Below are 20,005 nucleotides of genomic sequence, written 5' to 3' on the forward strand. Positions count from 1 at the left end.
CAAATATCATTTTACCAGAATTAACTTAACTGCCACACCTTTCTTTGCCATATAATTGTGTGTGTGTGTGACATTAATCCTTTATGAGTTTACCGATCTCTAAGAATGGTCCACAGTTCTCCGCCTAAACATGCTTCCATCAACATGTAGAGGTATTTGCTGTCCTTGAAGGTTCTGTACAGTCTGAAAACACACAGAAGTGTTTGTTATGACAAACTGCTGTAAAATTCATAACCACACAATTATTATTTGGCAGAAAAAAAAAGCAATGAATTCATCTTCTTAACCAAAAATCCTATAATCTATTTTGAACACATGATAATACTGAAATAAAGCAGTCTGTTGTTGGCCAGGGATTTCCTTTGATATAATTCAGTATTTAAACCGTTTGTTAAAATATACATAAATAATTTTAGTAAACCACAATAAACGGTGAACAGCAAAACACTCCCACAGTGTTTAATTGGATTCAAGTGAGGGGACAAACCTCTCCAAACAAAGTGTTTTTTAAATTGTCATGTTGCTAAACGTCTCTCGGGCCACGCATCTCAAGCCTGTGAGTTATCTTGTCATTCAGTATTCCAGCACACAAATTAGCATTCGTCTCTATTAAAACCTTCCTGAACTGTTTGTATCGCCTTATCAGCGCTCTCCCACCTTCATGTTTTATAGCCAGTACCAGGGTGCTCCTGGCCACAAGCACACCAATGAAGCTGGACCGAAATTGGCATAAATAAATGTATTTCATCCAACTAAAGATTGCCCTGCCAGTGTTTGTCATGCTCCTTTTCATGTTTTAACTGTGCAGTCTTGTGCCACATCATCAGAAAAATGACTTCTGAAACACTTCCACAGATAGTCTCTGTGCCAAGTCAGAAGTACTTAATAGAAAGCAAATTGTGCGTGCCCTCATTATTCAAGGGTGACTATTGAACCATCTGTTATTGGTAGCACAGTTTCCCTAAATCTCCTAACTACTGCTGCAGCTGTGTTTTGTTAGCCTGCTGATGCTTGTATCACCCATCTTTATTCTTGTTCAGGCAGTTCTTTATTATTGTTAAGCCACGCCATATTACATACAAACCAAGCCAAAATGAGAAAGCCGCGATGATGACAGGCTCTTTTTGTGGCCACGTTCATTAAATAAGTCTTAATAGGGAATGTCATGTTTAATAACTCTTACTTTGATCACCAGAATTAAACATTTAGTAAGATAAGCAAACTTTATTGAGCATTTGAAGGAAGCTAATGTTAAGAAGCTACCTAACAATGAAGTCCGAGTGGGCCTCTTGCATGATGAGCTTTTCTGAGCGAATGTGCTCTTGCTGTCTCGTGTCGACGATGTGCCGCTTCTTGAGGATTTTCATGGCAAATGTTTTGTTCTCATCACTCTTGAGCTGAACCTGCAGTGATAGGGAAAGAGAGAGATTCAAATAGCAACGTGTGCAGCTTGTCAGACAAGTCCAGAATACTGATGTTAATGTCACACTGCAGCGCTTCATACCAGCTCAACGCGTCCAAAGCCACCAACCCCCAGAGTGTCGATGATGTTAAAGTCAGCTAGGTTTAGATTGAAGAAAAACGCATTCTCTGCTTCATACCTGTGGGGCCAGGAAAAAGGGGAGGAAAGAATGAAGGGGAACAGGATTAGAGATGAGATGAAGGATGAAAGAAAACATAATCCACTTTCAACAACCTGAGACAAAATATCCGTCTCTCCTTGAGCTCATTTGTTTGCAAATCTTAGAGGATTTAACTCATAGTAATCTATCAAGGATGTTGTTGAGGATGTGGAGTATAAATATGAGCACATGAACAGGATGTTTTTGAGTTTAGTCTTCTGGCAAATTACTTTGACCTCTCTTTGATCACAGACTAACTGTCCCCAGCGTGTCCCCATTCTTTATAGGAAAGAACAAAGATGGGACATCCGTGACACAGGCTACTCACTACTCAGTTGGCTCAGAAGACATGCCTTGGCTCTGCCACTGAACTCCACAACATGCCAGCATGCTGGCAGTAGAGATTGTTTCCACGTGTCCACCCCTTATCCCCAGATGCCCCGTGTCTTCTTTGGTTATTGTTTGATCCAGACAGAGTTTCATCAGCTCAGTTTCTGGATCAGTGGGCTTAGGACAGATCCAAGCCTGGATAGGCCTTTCTGGGTCACTCATAACAGACTAGCGCCTCGACGTCAGGCCTCTTCTCTCTAAAAAATATTTCAGCTGTATGTTTATGTAGACAGCGTCTTATCAAAAAACACCTCCACAGAAGACGTGTTTAGATAAGTCAGCAGCCTTCTTTCACAGAGCTGCAGGGATTAAGATTATTTACAAAAATGTAGGTTAAACACTTTCAGAAAAAACTGTTCCAGGTTTGAATGCAATCAGTAAAATGTCAAATTATGTTTGCTTTATGCCATTCTAGCTTATCTGGCTATTCCAAGTGTTAAAAAACCAACCTAACTGTACTTGTTTCAGATCAGTTACACTGGAAACCTTTTCCCTAAGCTACGCAGCAGTGGACACTTTGGTGGCACGTGTTGGCAGGTTACTGAGCACGATGTTTCTCAGAAACACATCAGGTTACCAGGACACTCATGGTTTATTTGTGTATATGTATACACTATCACTATCATGGGAGATTTGCAGGTTATCCTTTCATCTTTTCTCCCCGACCCTGACCTGGATGCAGGCCCAGAAAACACTCCAAATCCTAAAATAAGTGCTGCTTAAGAAAAGGAGACAAGTAACCAAGATTACATGTTTAGTGTGTGTGGTGCAGTATTGTTAACCCTTTAAAGCCTGAAATAGAAAATAATTGCAGGAAAATTACAAATTTTTCAAAATTAAAGAGTTTATTGAACCATCTGACAAATTTGTTTGAAAAATTATTACATTTTAATTTCAGCATATGAATTTTAATTTGTATTGTAGTTGCTTTTTTATCTGGCTTTTTGAAAAATTGCTTAAAAATGTACAATTTATTTAGGTTTTTCAGGTGGGGGGGATCACTCTGATGATATAGACATCTCAAAAACCCACAAAAAACTGCACGCATCAAATATGACAAACTAGGATGTGTCTGGGTGCAGTTAATTAAATTAAGGAGTGTTTTGCAAATTCTGTCAAGATATAGAAGAAATGAGAGTAAGGATATAATTTTACACTTTAGAATTTTACACTTGCTAAAACGGTTGACTAGTAATAGAAACATACAACCAGCAGATGGCAGTGTTGCTTCATTATAAGGAGTCAGTATCAAAGCGCTGACGAACAAAAACTGTGCTATTCACAGCCGAAGCACAAAACGAGCCCCTTTTCTATTAGATAAGCAATGAAAGAATAAATGTCTCTTCTATTATCTACAGATGATGAACATTTCTTCAAGCGGGTAACAATACAAAACCATTAAGCTACTTTGCAATGTAATGAATAATTTTGTCACAGGCAAAACACAATGTCTCAATCAAGGACACACAGTCTCTGTAGGAATCAATGAATGGTGGAGATATTCACTAAAGCAGCGACACACAATACAGTTTTTTCAGATAAGCAGAAAACTACACTCGTCTGTCGCTATAACTGAGCCATGATATGCCGGAAACTGGAATATGATACCAGAGAGAAGATCCAGTGAGACTGAAACCATACATCCACCTTAAATAGATGTCTAAACCCTGACCTTGAATAAAAGTGAACACAGAGAGCTTAGCAGCATCTGACACAGTTTCCTGGACAGCATATGCATTATGAGGTTGCAATAAGATGTTACTTATAACTGCTAACATGAAAATCCATTACAAGCTCAGCATTACAAAGTGTTCCTATGCAGGTCAAGTAGCACCCCAGTGGGTGATAATCTGTATCACTGAACGAATGAGGTCATAAAAATGATGCAATCCCCGTGTGTCTAAAGTGTGTGTCAGTATTTGTGTGGGAGTGTGTGTACGATTATCCTCATTTACTTTGCCCTAGTTCTTCTTCATCAGACTGACTCAGGGGAGCAGAAAGAGAAGAAGAAAGCACTTCTGACCTTAAACCAGACTTAAATGTCACTTTTATTTATGGGTGATTCCTGTTTATTGAATATCTACACTCCCAAAAGACACAGGACCCACTGAGTCATAGTGGGTCATATTTTCTCATAGATTTTTAGTTATTCAGGGTTTTTTCACCAGAAGGGCCCAAATTGCTGATTAAAGGTAAGTGAAAATAGCTGCTTGAAAGGGCAATTAGAACATTTTAATCGCAAAGAGTGGGGAATAAAACTGGTGCATTTAAATGACGAATATAATTTTAACGACAAGAAGCAGAAGATTATTTTTAGATGATTTTATTCCTTTAAAAATAAAGGGTAAACATAAAGCTTCGGGATATACAGGCAACATAATTTCAGATTTCTCTATAAGACATTTTCTGTTAAGTCTGCATCGCTGGAGAAAATCAGCTTTTTTCTTTTACTTTGTCTTATCTTTAAATTCTCCCCTCACCTCAGAATACATAAAAGTTTTTATGAATGCAGTAGCAGTGTGCAGAATGTAGCATCTCCTTGTCAGAGAAACAAGGCCTTGATCAAAAACAATGTGTGCATATACAGTAGCATGTGAGAGGGAGCTAGTATTTGAAGAAAAGACCTGTCAGCCCCGCAGAGAGCAGCTATAATTTCCTGTACAGCAACAGCACTACTGAAATATGCTTATCCACTGTGACCAATTAGAGACAGTTTCCATCTCAGAGGGATCCTGACTCAGGCTTTCCTCAACAAGAAGCAAACGTGCTCTGCTGAGTGGGGAGTGCCAGCAAGAGACAACACAGCACGCAGCAGGGAAAGCTGCCCTAATCAGGGTGATGAGACAGATTTGAGAGAGCAGAGAAGGTGAGTGGGTCTAATTTGAGTTAAAGTTCTGGCTCGATGATAAAGTTATAAACATTTGTCATGCAAAAGTACAACTTGTTACTCCTTTGCATAAAATCTAACTTGCTTAAGGAATCTTTTAAGCTGTCTGCAAGTCGCACTGTGTGACATAGACCTAATTAACTCGGGTACCTTATCTAGGTGATAGAATGATAATGTAGAACACTGTAATTCTCTCCTATCTTTTTATTTTGCCACACAAGATGCTGTACCCTTCATGGTGGGTCATTGTAAAGGCTTCGATCGTAAAACCAAGGCTTCTGCTAATACAACACAACAATATTTTGTTGATCATCATTTCATGCTGACAGCCACTGGATATTATGTTATCATATTATCATAGATCTACTGGCAGGCCAAACAATCATCAGTGGAGCCATAAAGTAGATCTGGCCAGGGCCGAAAGCCAGAGGTAGGGCACTATACGCCCCCTGTTATACCCATCGGTTTCTTGTTGCCTCTTTCCAACCCTGGTGGTATGTTTTGCTCTTGACTGCTCTGCTGACAACATGCCACTGACTTGCAAAAGATCACTGGCACTCTCAGCTAGAAATCCACAGCACCGGGCAGACGTCTAGTCTGTTTTGTCACCCTCTTGTTCTCTCTGTCTCTCTAAATCTATCTACATATGGGATAAGCTGTTCCTGCTCTCTGGCTCCCTGTAAACTGTCATTACTGGGTTCTTGTTTCTACTCACCTTGACTCTCAACATAGCGCTGAATCAGTGGGGTATCAGATTATGCCAAGAGATGGCTAAAAGAACCTCTAGATTCCCACCTCAATGCCAAAGTGCCTTCTATAGAGCCATTCTCTTATTCCCATAGTGAAGATAAAGTACATATTAATTCCTCCAGAAATAGAGGTGAAGGTTATAGCGCATGCTTTCTGTTTCCCCACAGAGTGTTGCATTATTATATAACAGAAGTAACGGCATGAAGCATTAACAGCTGGCCAGCATGTCTCTTTGCAAAACACTGCAGGCGCTAGGCAGTCACATTGAGTATAAATGATTTTTTCTTTGTCTTACTTGGCTTTGGCATCAGCATCCTCATGGCCTTTGCTGGATACATCCTCCAAACTCCCAATCAGGTGCTTGAATGAACTGAAACACAGACAGTAACAGTTAAAACAGCACCTGGTGAAGAATTTTTGACACTGTTTTGCTTGAAAATCTACAGACAATGCAGGTCTAAGTAACAGAGCATAAATGTAAGGAACAAAGATACATATATTCTGATTCGTTCTATGAGAATATATGAATCTGTTACTGTTAGCTTATGTTACAGGGAACAAAGCACCTTATATCTGTATAAGAAGCTGGCACACAGTATGACCAATCTGCCATACACACTCCCAGTTAGTATTAAATATTCATCAGTCTGCTTTTAGAGACAAGCCTCTAAAAATCGCAGACGAGGAGACAGATGAGAAGACACATCTACCCCAAAGAGGTGTAAAACAGTGTGATAGCAGATGGTGGGTGAGAGAGATTTTTGAGACAAAAGTAGACGCTTTGCATGAATATTTAGAGAATAAATTAAAAATTTAAAATGCACTGTGTTGAGTGATAAAGAAATCATTTGATATTATGCAAGGTAAAACTCCTCCCATGACAATATTTTATATCTTTTTCAGTACTAAATAAATCCGTTATGTGATTTAGGTGATAGAAGCAGAGTAACAACATATTTTTATTCCTCTGTATTTCTAATTATGATAAGAAGAAAAGTGCAAATTCTGAAAGTTAAAGAATAAGTTAGAGCATATTAGATGGATCTACAGAACAATAAGCTTCACAGCATAATAACTTGCTGAAATAAAATCCTCCAAATTTCTTGAGAGGTTTGGTACATGAAAAATAACTCCCGTATTTCGCCTCATTTCTCCCTGAAGTATGGGTTTCTATGCAAAATAACGATTCCAAACATCCTGGAAGAACAACTAGCTGACACTTTTCAAGCAGGGCTCATCAAGCTGTCAGCTAGAAGATGCACTGCATCTGGTGTTTTCTCCTGTTGAGACCATAATGCCTGCTAGCTAGGGCTGTTTCTGAGCTGAGCTTTTCTCTAAATTTTTTGCTGCTTACAGTGTCTATTGGACTGAGCCAGTAAATCCCTGCTGCTTCTTTTTTTATTCTCTCTCGCTTTCCCACGGCTCCTGTAATTATCCTTATTTTACCTCTTAGCGTGTACACTGTTTGATTTCTAAGCGCCACACATGCACGGCTGTCAAGAAAATAAACAGAAGGGCACAGAATACCAAAAGATTCAAAAACAAATATTCTGCACCAAAACTAGCCTGATTGAGGGACACAAACGCACACACTGAACCACTTTTGTGGGCCGTGGCAGCATTAGCTGCTTGCATGAAAGGCAGCAGTAATCACCTGCACTGGATGACTCACTCACTATCCCCTCTGCTAGCTTTGAGGATGGCCCATTTGTGCCTGCTGTGTTCCCTAAGGCAACAGGGAGCCCCTTGGAAAGCTGATACCATTTCCTCTCCCCACACAGCCTGTCTCTTTTTAATGCAAGAGACAGCGATGCTACTAGACAGGCTGTTTCCTTACAAAGTAAGCGGTTATGAACTTTTTCAGATATACAATAGCTTAATCTTATTATTAAACATTATAAACACTGTAATTAAATGTCAAATTGCATTATTGCAACTGGGGGAAAATAGCAAATGTTTGAGCTCAGACAAACATAGTTGTGCTGTGGGGTGATTAGGTAAAAATCAGTGGAGAAAATAGCAGCTGTTAGTCATTCCTGCATCTAGCATATATTTAAATTCTTGGATTCTGGACACGTTACACCTGATTTTCCAGCATAACTGAACAAAGCAAATGCAAATAAGTTAATTTCTTTGTTCTGTGTGTGGAAAATATTTACATGACAATCAAGCTGAGCCCTGAACATAGAAACTGAACAGGCTTAGATGATGGCGTGATTACATTTTTGTAACTTTTATCATCTCTAAAATTTAATGTAGAGCAGAACTATTTAACATCGGCTGACATGCAGTGCCTGTAGAGACTAAAATCGTACATTTTGGATTGCAGTGTAATGCAATAAAACAAGAAAGGAAGACTCATGAAGTTAGCAATCTTAAGCAATAACATTTGTATTACAGAATACAAATGCTTGCATTATGTAACACCAGCTAACATAAACTGGTCATACCAAACCAAATATGGCTGCAACAGCACACCCTCTGAATATATTAAAGTTTGTAAATGTATAATTTAATGTTTGTCGTTTAAATCCACCTTTTAAGCTCTAAAATATAAAAGAGATACCAATTAGGCTGAATCATGACCTAGTATAGGACCTTTTTACACATTTATTGAATTTATTGAATTTTGGAAAGCCTTGATGTTTTGAGCCAAACGCCAACTAAATGTGCCGTGGCCACTTGTAAAGGTTGATACGCCAATTAACTTGAGTCATGACCCAATACAGAACCTCTTTCTCAAATTTATTAAATTGTGCATAATGCACCAGAAACACAACCATAAATGCTGATGACGATGTCAGCCGCTTACGGTTACGTCATTGGCACTGCAAAGATTCATTGCAATCTAAAGTCTAAATCAGTGGTTCTTAACCTTGTTGGAGGTACCGAACCCCACCAGCTTCATATGCGCATTCACTGAACCCCTCTTTACTGAAAATAAAATGTGATTTTTTTACTGGTGCACAAAATGAGCCATGGCGGAGGCTCTGCCGAACCCCTGAGACCGACTCACCGAACCCCTAGGGTTCGATCGAACCCAGGTTAAGAACCACTGGTCTAAATCAAGCGTATGTCTGCCGTGGTCACGCACAAATGAGGAGAAGTGGCCTCAGATTGATGTTTCAGCAAAATCAAAATTTGTAGGTTTGTTTCATTGCTGCTTCCATTTTTTTTATGTAAATGAGTACAGACGGTGTAGAAAAGTCACTAGTTCCCTTGAGGATTGATTTTATTGATACTCACTCTCGATCGATGACTAGACAGGTGACTGCGCCCGCAGCAATGACACTGGCTGTCCTGATGTCCTCCCTGGAGAAAATGAACACGCAACACAATCAGGCACAACTTCAAAACTAAAACTTTGATCAAATCCTAAAAAAGGTGTGTTGCCGTTATAAAATAATATTTTCATTCATTTTAAAGACCATATCATGGAGGTGATTGAAATCTGTCATATCACTTCATATGCAAACTTGACACATAATAAAAATACATTAAATTCACTGTCAGGAAACATATCACTGCAGAATTTGCATTACTCTTTATCATATTTGACATCAAGCTCATCTTCCTCTGATGACAGTCCTTCTTCGGACGAGTCACCCCAGTCGCACGAATCCTCTGAGTCCGTATCCCAAGACTCCATCCTTTACTGTGAAAATTCTTTTCCACACAGAGCCCCACAGGGATTAGCTCTAAATCTGAACCAGTGCACTGCCCAGGGCACCCCCCTAACAAAGGACACCTGTGTAGTAATTCTGTAAAAGTTTCCAATTTGAGGATAGTGTTATCCACTTCAGTACAAACTAAAAAATGTAAACCAGATGAAAAATTCTTCGGGTGGTTTCCCATAAGCAGATTAGTTCAAACTGTATCCATAAGTAAAAAAAGTAATAAAATAAAATAGAAAGAAGATTTGAAGATTTGGTTATAAGATTGTTATAATATCCCAGAAGGGAGCAAATCAAAAGCCAAAAACTGTCTACTTTCTAGATTTAAAAAGAGTCGATTCATTTTAGCTGGGGCACTAACAGAAGCTAGCCTGGGACAAACACTGTCTGTGCCTGGTCTGAACTCAAAGACATATGGCAACCTATTTCAATGAAGTGAGGTGACAATTCCTCCTCGTGCCATGTGAACTCCCACTGCTGCCTTCCCTCGTCCAAACACACACATCCACAACCCCCCCTCGCCCAACACACATGCTCACGCACATGTTCACACACACTCTGCCTCGCTCATGCTGCTGACCCGTCTGAATAAAGGTCACAGCTGGTGGAAGAACAAAAAAACACTGAAAGGTGAGGACTACAGAGGAGAAGGGAGGCTAGGGATATATTAACAGACGAGAACTGAGGCTCTCAAGCTAGCTGTGTTACAGAATTTCATTCACCTCTGTTAAGCTGCAAGGACCTCCATCCATGCTCTTAATGCAATACCCTGGCCAACACTTCTCCACCTGTTCTCCTGCTTGCCCCCAACACTTTTCAAAACAATTGACATAGACATACTTGCAGTATTAGCAAGCAGTTTAATGGGTAAAAGAAGAGTGGTCTGTAACTCAAACTGCCAATGATTTGAAAACCTTGAAAGTATAATTATTTTCTTCTTCTTCTTCTTCTGTCTGCTCCCTTTAAGGGGTCACCACAGTGGATCATCTGCCACCTCCCCCTATCCCTAGCATCCTCTTCTATCACACCAACCCTCTGCATGTCCTCCTTCATCACATCCATGTATTTCCTGTTTTCTTCCTGCTTGGCACCTCCATATTCAACGAACTTTGTCCATTATATCCAACTTTGTCTTTAAAACATTTGATCTTTCTGTCATAGTGCTACAAAGATTGATGCTAATATTAAACATGACCAAAGTTTCAAATAATGAGGTCAGCGTCTGTGCAAGTAGTCCCTGTGAGCAAGCTCCAGCTTCAAACTTGTCTAAACACAGTTTCTGAACATGTATCCTTAGTATGGCTTTCTCAGTGCTCTCTGCTCTACCTTAGAACACAAAAGCCCCACCCACCTAGTGTTCAAACCTTCTGTTTGAGAAGACGAGCCAATCACAAGTAGTTTAACAAGAGCATGAGCAAAAATGAAGAGAAACCTGAGTGGATGAAGTCAAGGTAAGATAAATGAGGTCAACTCATTAGAATTACACACAATTCAGCAGTTATAACGAGCAACTGTACACAATGTTTTACAAAGGCTTGTCTCATAAAAGGAAGTGTACAATGTATGCGTCATTCACTAACCATGGTGATACAACGAAACAACATAACGCCATGGGCTATATTAAAAAAAAGTGTTTATGTAAGCATGAATCATCCTTCAGAGACCTCAAGGGTTTCATATTAGACGAAGCATTTTACACCTGTCCCCTGCTGCTCGACTATAGCTGAGGAAAACAACTTTGTGCGCCATGGTAGTGATACTGGCAATGTTCTATTTGAAACACAATCCCTAAACAATATCTGTCAGTGTGATTCACACTGCTGAGCCTAAGCTGAGCCTAAGCCAAAGATGGCTCAGTACTTGTTAATTGTGGCACAAGAAGAAATGCACTGGAAAGCAGCCACACACACACATTTCCACAAGTAGTGTCACACTAAAAGCAGCTGCATGCTGTGTCTGGAATGTCCTTTGGACTTACACAGGAGCCTGTGGTGTTGATTTCCAGTAGACAGTTGAAATGAACATGGTAATTGGACAGTGATCTGGTGTCCTGGGAAAGGGGTTATGAAAATAATTTATGGTTGGAGGCATAGAGTGGGGCAGTAGCTATGGGCAGGGTGGGGGAGAATAAAAGCCAGGTTAAGACTGGGTCAAGAATTAGAGGTGACTGTGGAGGATGCAGGCACTGGTTTGTGCTTAACCCTGCAACACCAAATGTTCCAAGTAAGACCTCTACAACATCAGTGTGTGTGTGTGTTTCTTTTAGTGAAAAACCTGAATAAATGTTTAAACAATAAATTGCACAAAAATACACGTAGTAAAAATTACTTAAATTAAAAGTCATACATACAAAGTAAAATTTAATGCCTTCTCTAAAAGAAAAAAAAAACACTGTCAGAATGTTCAATAAACACTCCAGATTCATAAAATGAGAATTTTGTGACAATTATTTAATGGTTCAGGTTTTAATTTCTGTGGCTGAGGTATTTTTTGAGATATATTTATATATATCTATTTTAATTCAATTCAATTTTATTTTATTTATACAGTGCCAAATCAGTCGCCTCAAGGCGCTTTATATTGTGCAGTAGATCCTACAATAATAGATACAGAGAAAAACCCAGCAATCATATGACCCCCTATGAGCAAGCACTTTGGCGACATATTTTAAACTATATATATATATAATGTATGTATGTATATGTGTGTGTATTAAAGTTAAAAAATAGATTTTATTCAAATAATAAAGAGTCTCACTGAGATTAAAGTAGCAACTTCTTTTGCAGAGGAGTCAGGCAGAACAAGTGGCAGGCCAAATACAGCATCTATTTATCCACATACCTCTAATCTGGGGAGAGCAATCTAAGCAGAGATACCTAGACCTCCCTCTCCCCTGCCACCACCTCCAGTTTTTCAGGGGTGTTCCCTGGTGGGTGTGGTCCTGGGGCTTTGACATGCATGAAATACATCACCTTGGAGGCATCCAGGAGTCATCCCAGCCAGGTGCCTAAACCACTTCAGTTGGTTCTTTTGATGTGAAAAGTGTCTCTACCCGAAAGATCAAGCTTGTCACCCTGGAGCAAGTTCCAAAGGGTGTCTGCCAATTATATTGTTAAATCTTATTCTTTTGGTCACCTCCTGCAGTCCATAGCCATAAGTGAGGGGAGGAACGTGGATTGATAAATAAATTGTCAGCCGTTCCTTTGCGCTCAGCTCCCTCTTTACCACAACAGCTGTCTGTACCGATTTAAATTAAAAAGAGACACAAAATCACACAAATACCTGTATCAGTGGTCAAATAGAACATTGTGAATAAATCGAAACATATACATATGAATGTGTCTGCTTCCAAATCAACAACAAATACTGGGCAGAACAAATGCCTGGTTGTATGCCGGGTGTCTCTTTTGATGACTTAAAAATGCTAAATTTAACCTGGATTAAGAAAAAGTTGTAAGTCACTTGCATCTTAAAACATAGTGTGTGTGAAACTCCAAAAGCAATTTTCATTATTCAACACTAAATGAGTCCCACAGTATCTGTGCAGCTACAGTACTTCCCATTAAGTACAAATTGCATAACAAAGACTATACCTACTTTCAATGCATGCCACAACTTTTACATTCATGAATATATTTTCCTAGTATTCCAGGACGCTGCTCCTCAGCTATTGAAATCAAAATATTTCTCTGAAACACTTCCTTATTGGTGCATGAATTGTCTCCTTTGAAGTTATATTTCAGTCATGGGCTACAGTATTCTGTTATTAAAAAAAAAAAAAACACGGACCACACACCCCATGTTTGATTATTTTAACAAAGATAATGTGGGAAGTCTCAGATGTCTGAGCTTGCCATAAACACACTCAGAGCTTGTGTTTCTCATACAGAGCATTTATTTTTGAGGCCTGTGCAAAAATAAACCTTTTGTGGTTGGCCTTCTATTTATTATTTCACACTGTCAAATCTCTGCTTGGACACACAGTTTGCCAGACTGGCACATTCTTAAATATTTAGTCATTTCGTTGTCAGTGCAGTGCAGTGCAGGGCTCCAGCAGCAACTGAGTGCTTCCTTACCTACACCCAGAACAAAATCTGTGGCCTGTGGGGAAAAACAAAAGAAGCAGTACTCTTTTTTTTTTTTCTTCATATCTGCACTGCTACACAACAAAGGGATTTTCCCCCCTAAAATAATGATTTAGAAATAAAAGCAACATGGGATTTGCTTTGATAAAGTGCTTCTGAAGCAGCAGCTATAAAAAAAGTATATAGTATAGTTACCAAAATGTGAAAAATTTGAGAGAATGTAGACAAAGCAACGTAAAATATTCAGAATTGTAGTTAATACTAAATGAATGATAGAAGCTAAAGCGGTGACTCAGGGGAAATCTATTAATAGAATGAGGCTTGGAGTGAAGGGAAAGTGATGATTTTGTGCAATAGTGGCAACATATCCACACTATTACAAACTCTCACAATGAATTATCAGAGCACTATTGTTGGTCTGAAGGTGTTCTGACACCGATACCAATCAAACTTCTCCCAGTTACATCAGACTTCTTTTTTTAAATAGCACCTTCAGCTGGAACATTCCCACAAACATACCCACACAAAATACACTCAGGAGTTGGAGGTCAGGTCACACATTGTCTATGCAGGTGATGGTCCAACTCCTCCAATGAAAGTTAACACATCACAGTGACATGAGGAATGTGATATCAGATATGTTCTCCTTAAGTACAAACAACATATCACCCTCGAAGTGCGTCTCTTCCCGGAACATCCCTCACTGCGAAGAGGTACATATATATTGTAGTCATTCAGGGCCTATAGATGTGCAAGCCCCTTAGAGAATAATTTGATATTTCTTCTACTGCCTTAACGTATACACATCTCACGCCAGCACTCACACAAGCTCTCGCAAACCATTATAGCTGGCAGGGGAACTGACTTTGATTTGTAAATATGTTGTTCTCACAGATCAAAGGCAACGTCTTCAGATGGACAGAGTAGCCTTTGAGTATAGGCTATTGAGTTTCATGAGCAAGGACATGCACAGTTAACTCCTAATTAGAAAGATTAGAAAGCCCAGCAGAAGAGCCCTCTGATCAAAAGCCTAGTTCCAAGATGGCCAGCATCTCCATCATTTCAATTCGCGAGACACCCTTGACCATCAAAGGTATAGTCAAATAAGCTTCTCCAGCTCAAGACACTCTAAGACAAAAGGTGTTTATAACAAGAGACAGTGAGCCGGAGATAGCAGTTTGTTGAACAAAAGTGTTTCTCTTGATTAAACAAAGCACAAGATGCTCTTAAGCATGCTTTGAAGAGCTTTCAAAACTGCACAACATTTCAAAGTATATTGTGATAACCACTGACTATTTATCCTGCTGTATAGTCCATGTGCAAAACCCTCACTCCCAACAAATGAGTGATATGAGTAATGAATCATGGATAATATTAATGCTAAGCATATGCTGCACTTCAATTAAATCCTGTTAAATTAATTTAAAGTTACATCAACAGTCACCTCAAGGTGCTTTATATTGTAAAGTAAAGACCCTATAATAATAGAGAGAAAACCCCAACAATCAGACAGCTCCCTATGAGCAAGCACTTGGTGACAGTGGTGTCACGGCCAGCGGGGGCAGACCGTGTGGAGAGTGTGTGTGGTGGACCCAGGCGCGAACACAGGCGAGGAGACGGGAGTGAACTTAAACTGAAAGCGAGCCTTTATTTGGGCTGATGCAGAATGGAGTAGACAAAACAAAACATAACGGGGACAGACTGCAACTAACCAAAAACCTAAACTGGAAAAACACTAACCTGACTGAAAGGAAAAACTATGACCACCGTGAACAGAATGCTGCGCAGATGCATGGAAACTGTGAACCAAATGGCGTGACGAAAACAGACATGAACATGACCTGCACGGAACCTCATCATGCGGCTGCATGAAAAACAACATAAACCAAATGGCAAACATGAACTGCACAGACTCCTGAAAAAAACCTAACTTGACCAGAGGGGAGGTACACAGACGACGCAACAACGAGCAAAGCAAGGCTGAGGACTTAAATACACACATGAGGTGATCAGGGGAAGTGGAGACACATGAGAACACAGCTGACTCGAATGAAACATAATGACAATCCAGGGGAGAGTAACACTAACTACAATGAACAAAGAACACCAGACTCTTACAAAATAAAACAGGAAACACGGAGACATAGACATGGAGATAAAACATGACATGAACTTAACATAACCACATAGACATGAAACATAGATGCAGGAACCACGGAGACTGAGTACAGGCAGAGATGACAGAAATAACTAAGAAATAAGGTCTGAACAGCAACCTAGAATTTAACTAGACTGAAAATGAATACAAAAAAATAAATAAAACTCAAACACTGGGTCACACGACCCAGTACCGTGACAAGTGGGAAGGAAAAACTTCCTTTTAAAAGGAAAAACTCTCCAACAGAACCAGGATCAGGCAAGCAAAGCCATTGACTGCGACTGTTTGGGGTTGAGGCGAGGAGACGGGACAAAAGACACACTGTGCCAGAGACCCAGAGATTAATAATAACTAATTATTAAATGGTGAAAATCATCAGGGTGATTAAACTTTTTTTTTCCATTACATAATTTTAGCAGCACTTAAACGAAGTCGCCGAATTCCTCAAAATCAGAATAGCTGCTACATTCATGATGCGTTAGAGCTTTGTGTTTGATTCTTACTCAACAAACAGCACTTTTAGCTTTAATGCATGTGCGTAAAACATTAAAAAATGTCTACTTCAAAACAACAACAGACGTGTCCCTCCCCTAAGAAATCAAGCTTTCCATGCCTAACATGTCCCACATGCATTTTAATGCTCTGTCATCTTTTATCTTTTAGTCATTAGCTTTTACATTTAGGGAAAGCCCAACCATCTGTGCAATTCAAGCTGCTGTCTGAATATCATCCAGCAGCCAGTGTTCTCAAAGTGCAGCCTGGAGGCCAATGACAACCCTTGTTAACTTGTTATATGTCTAAAAGAAAAGACTTTTCATTTAAATTTAACTTTACATTAATTTATTCACAGGTCATGTGATACTTTGATAAAGCACGGGATCAAGGCATCTTCAATTTTAACTCCTCTGTTCTAGCCACGATAGAAACAAATGACAAATGTGTGCAGTCAGGAAAACATAACAGTCTCTTCATGGTTTTGAGCCCCCCCTTATCTTTATATGTTGGCACACCATCAAAACTCATCAAAACCTGATTGAAATTATTTCTTTTAATAATAAACATTATATTTATTGTTTTGACATAAACGGAAATCTCTTTTCCACAGCACGCTGCTTTGATTCGGTCTGTGTTTTCAAGTGCCGATGAGTCTGAGCGCTGATTTTTATGTGGCTTTCACATTCAGCAGCCACAAGATGGCGACATCTTCATTATTTTTCTAACACTGCTGTCTAAGTATGGACACACTCAAATGTGCATGCATGAATGCATATCTTCTCTGTTTCTACCTGACCCTCATAGACATAATACACTTCAGACTATTTTCCATCTCTTCACTCCCTGATGTTAAATAATCCATTGTCCATGGAGAGGTGCAATCCTGACAAGGAAGAGCAAACAGCAGGGTAAAAATATCACTTCAGCACAACGGTCTTGACGCCAGGTTTATAAAATACTGTTATAACATCTAAGTGTCTACAGTGAAAGTATTTGAGCACTTTGAGCAAACCAAATGTTAGAAACAGACATGAATCATTTTTAAATATAGTTACTTAAAACTGACCTGTGGGACATCTTCACAGCTAGAATCCACACTGCTGGTTCAGACTTACAACGTACAAAGTGGTATAATGTTAGAAGTGTGTAATCTCGTTTTATATCTGTTTGTTCCAAGTCGACATATACTGTGTGAATTACAGCTGCTAATAGCAAATGTTCACGAAAGAGTGCAGAAATTCATTAATACAGCCAAGGACATCATGGAGATATCCTTGATAACAGAATGGAGAGGAAAAAAAGCTAGATAATACTGTTCCAATTAAATGAGACTTGAACTGGTAGTGCGCACTTTGTGACAAACACCACTCTACTCCCAATAAATGACTTTTCCCTGTTGTTTTTCTGAGTGACATCAGTGTGTGCAAAATAGCACAGACGGGCTGTCATTCGGTGTTGTTGTGAGGGATCTCCGCTGTCACTTAAACATACCCCCTTCTCGATTTAGGCAAAAATAGAACTTGAGAAACATGAATGTGCCACAGTCACTGCATGTGCGCTTATTTATACGGTCTTCAAAAAAGGGGCTGGAGGTGAAATAGCTGCATCTGCAGATAGTTGTTGCTGTTTACGCAGATGGGAAAATTATTACATAACGAAACAAATTAGAATGCTCACAGTAGCAACTGTGGATCAAAACGCGCCTTAATATAAACTGAAATGCATAAAAAAAGACATGTGGATTTAAACTCTTTCTCATATCATATTTAACAAGCTTCCTTCGGTCCAGAGAAATAATTCTTCTTTCATGCGTGGAAAATTTGCCCTAGAGTAAATCAATTATCATAATATGGCCTAGCTTTAAGCAATTCCAAACATTTGCCAAGTTATCAAGGCTGTTCAAAAGAGTGAGTTGCGGAAAGAAAGGAGATTGATAGGAGTTAGAGGCTAAGTGCCAAGTTAACACTAAGACAAAAGATATAAAAGACAGGTTGGGAGTGAAAATTAGAAGGAAAGCAGTGAAAGAATGGAAGACGGGAGATATAAATTGGAAGCGGCAGAATTATTAGGAACACTCTTACCCTTGCAGTGCTTTCTCTCCAAACCAGTCTCCTTTTCCGAGGCTGCGGAGGTAGACAGGCTCTCCGTTGGGCAAATCTTCTCTGGTTACATTAACCTAGCAAAACAGAAAGGAAAGTTAAGGAGAAGAATAGTGATAATGTATGTCATGTAGATGTGTAGCAAGAAAAAAAGATGGATAACATTTTAATTTAAAGACAAGTCAGGGAATCATGTCTTAAAATGTCAGGTTCATCACATTGCTACAAACAAAAAGGAAGTACTGCTGTAACGCAAGTCTGTTTCAAACAGGTAACTGTCATCACCATGAAGAATCTGGGAAGCGCCACGAGCAAGAAGAAACATGAGTGATGGGGCTCTGCTGGGCCGGAAAACTTTACAAATCAAAGTGATGGCAGCTGAGTAGATTTTAGAGGAAGGGAATGAAGCCGATTGTTTCGTCAATTGAAGGATCTTGTCTTCATCCATTAGTCAGCACAGATGTAGCAGCAAATCCTGCACCGGCGCACTGTCTACACCTGAGTGACAGCGTAATTATTCACGTGGGAGCAGGCACAAAACAAAGAAAGGAAGTACAGGAGGTACAAAGTGTGATTGTGTGCGCGCTGGGTGACGTCCAATCTGGATGAAAGTCCTATAGGTAAAGTAGACTACACAGAGCCAAAGTGAGCGATGTGGAAATAACTAAGCAGAAAGCATTGACAAGGTCAGGTGTGTATGTATGTATGTGAGTTCATTCCTGCACCCACACATCCATGACCGTACTGTTGTGCAACGTGACTTTACTGACCTTGTGAAATTTACAGCTTTTGTTTACTGCCAAAGTAAGGTACAAAAAAAAGGACAAAAAAAAGGACACAAAACAGGACAGAACAAAAGCACTCACATCTCACATATGTGAACTACTGGAAAATACTAGGATTATAAAGCACTAAAATATTACTAACACATTCTTATTACAGCATTACCCAATTTATAAATGATACAAATGATGTATAGGTGAGATTACAAACCATGTACCATCTACATTTTGTGGATGTAAGGGACCAGACGAAGGAAACATAATTGGATAAAACAAATTCTACCAAATTATTAATCGTACCAAAAAACAAGGTGATAGTAGGGGTTAGAGGACACGAACTGTTGGACGAGCATTATAAAACCCTGTCAGGTGTCACTGATTGATCAATTTGTGGTCATACCTGCTGAAAACAAACAGCATGCGAGCTTGTGGATGTAACAGACAGGAAACAAGCTGTGAAGGAAGCACAGGAAATGAATGGAGAAGATGAAGATAACAAGCAGAGAGAAAATGAGGAGGGAGACTTGCAGCCATCCTGGCATCAAAACATGTTCACGAAAAGTATGTGAAAGCACTCCAACAGTGTTGAAGCCAGACAGGACAGTGCTCAGTGTGAAACTCAGTGCTGATTACTGAAAAGTGGAGTCAAATGACTCCATTCTCCTTCCAAGATACCCCCGTCGCTGCTGAAAGAGATGATGAAAGAGGCAGCGCTTCTTTCTGACTTCTCCTTTAACCTATGGTGATTGATGACAGCCAACTTCCACCCAAAAATTCCACCCCATTCTATCAAAAAATAGGGGTCTTTTATTCTCCATGTACCACGATGCCCTGGATTGTGATGTCAGCTGATGATTGTTTTGGTGGTAGTCTGGACCACACTGTCCTTACCTTTCCTTTACTGATGATGAAGAAGGTGTCTCCTCTGGCCCCCTGTCTGATGATGTACTCTCCGTCTTCATAATGTGTCTGTCAGAAGAGAAGAGAAGAGAAGAGAAGAGAAGAGAAGAGAAGAGAAGAGAAGAGAAGAGAAGAGAAGAGAAGAGAAGAGAAGAGAAGAGAA

The 20,005-nt window shown here is 39.6% G+C and overlaps 1 protein-coding gene across 3 annotated transcripts in view; it reads right to left on the reverse strand.

Moving 5' to 3' along the window:
* The window catches only part of LOC102294204 (cGMP-dependent protein kinase 1), a 99,118-nt gene that overhangs the window by 4,968 nt on the left and 74,145 nt on the right, over positions 1-20,005 (reverse strand). For all 3 annotated transcript variants that reach the window (XM_014337058.2, XM_005914111.2, XM_005914109.3), the window contains 7 exons: positions 19,834-19,911; positions 18,143-18,237; positions 8,896-8,961; positions 5,945-6,019; positions 1,505-1,601; positions 1,264-1,403; positions 94-183 (listed from right to left, as the gene is read on the reverse strand). In XM_014337058.2, the coding sequence (XP_014192544.1) occupies positions 94-183; positions 1,264-1,403; positions 1,505-1,601; positions 5,945-6,019; positions 8,896-8,961; positions 18,143-18,237; positions 19,834-19,911 (641 nt within the window). The remainder of the gene's footprint in view (positions 1-93; positions 184-1,263; positions 1,404-1,504; positions 1,602-5,944; positions 6,020-8,895; positions 8,962-18,142; positions 18,238-19,833; positions 19,912-20,005) is intronic.

This window comes from Haplochromis burtoni, unplaced genomic scaffold (assembly GCF_018398535.1).
Source record: "Haplochromis burtoni strain Fernald_Lab_line unplaced genomic scaffold, NCSU_Asbu1 Contig_7, whole genome shotgun sequence".
In the NCBI taxonomy this organism is placed as follows: domain Eukaryota; kingdom Metazoa; phylum Chordata; class Actinopteri; order Cichliformes; family Cichlidae; genus Haplochromis; species Haplochromis burtoni.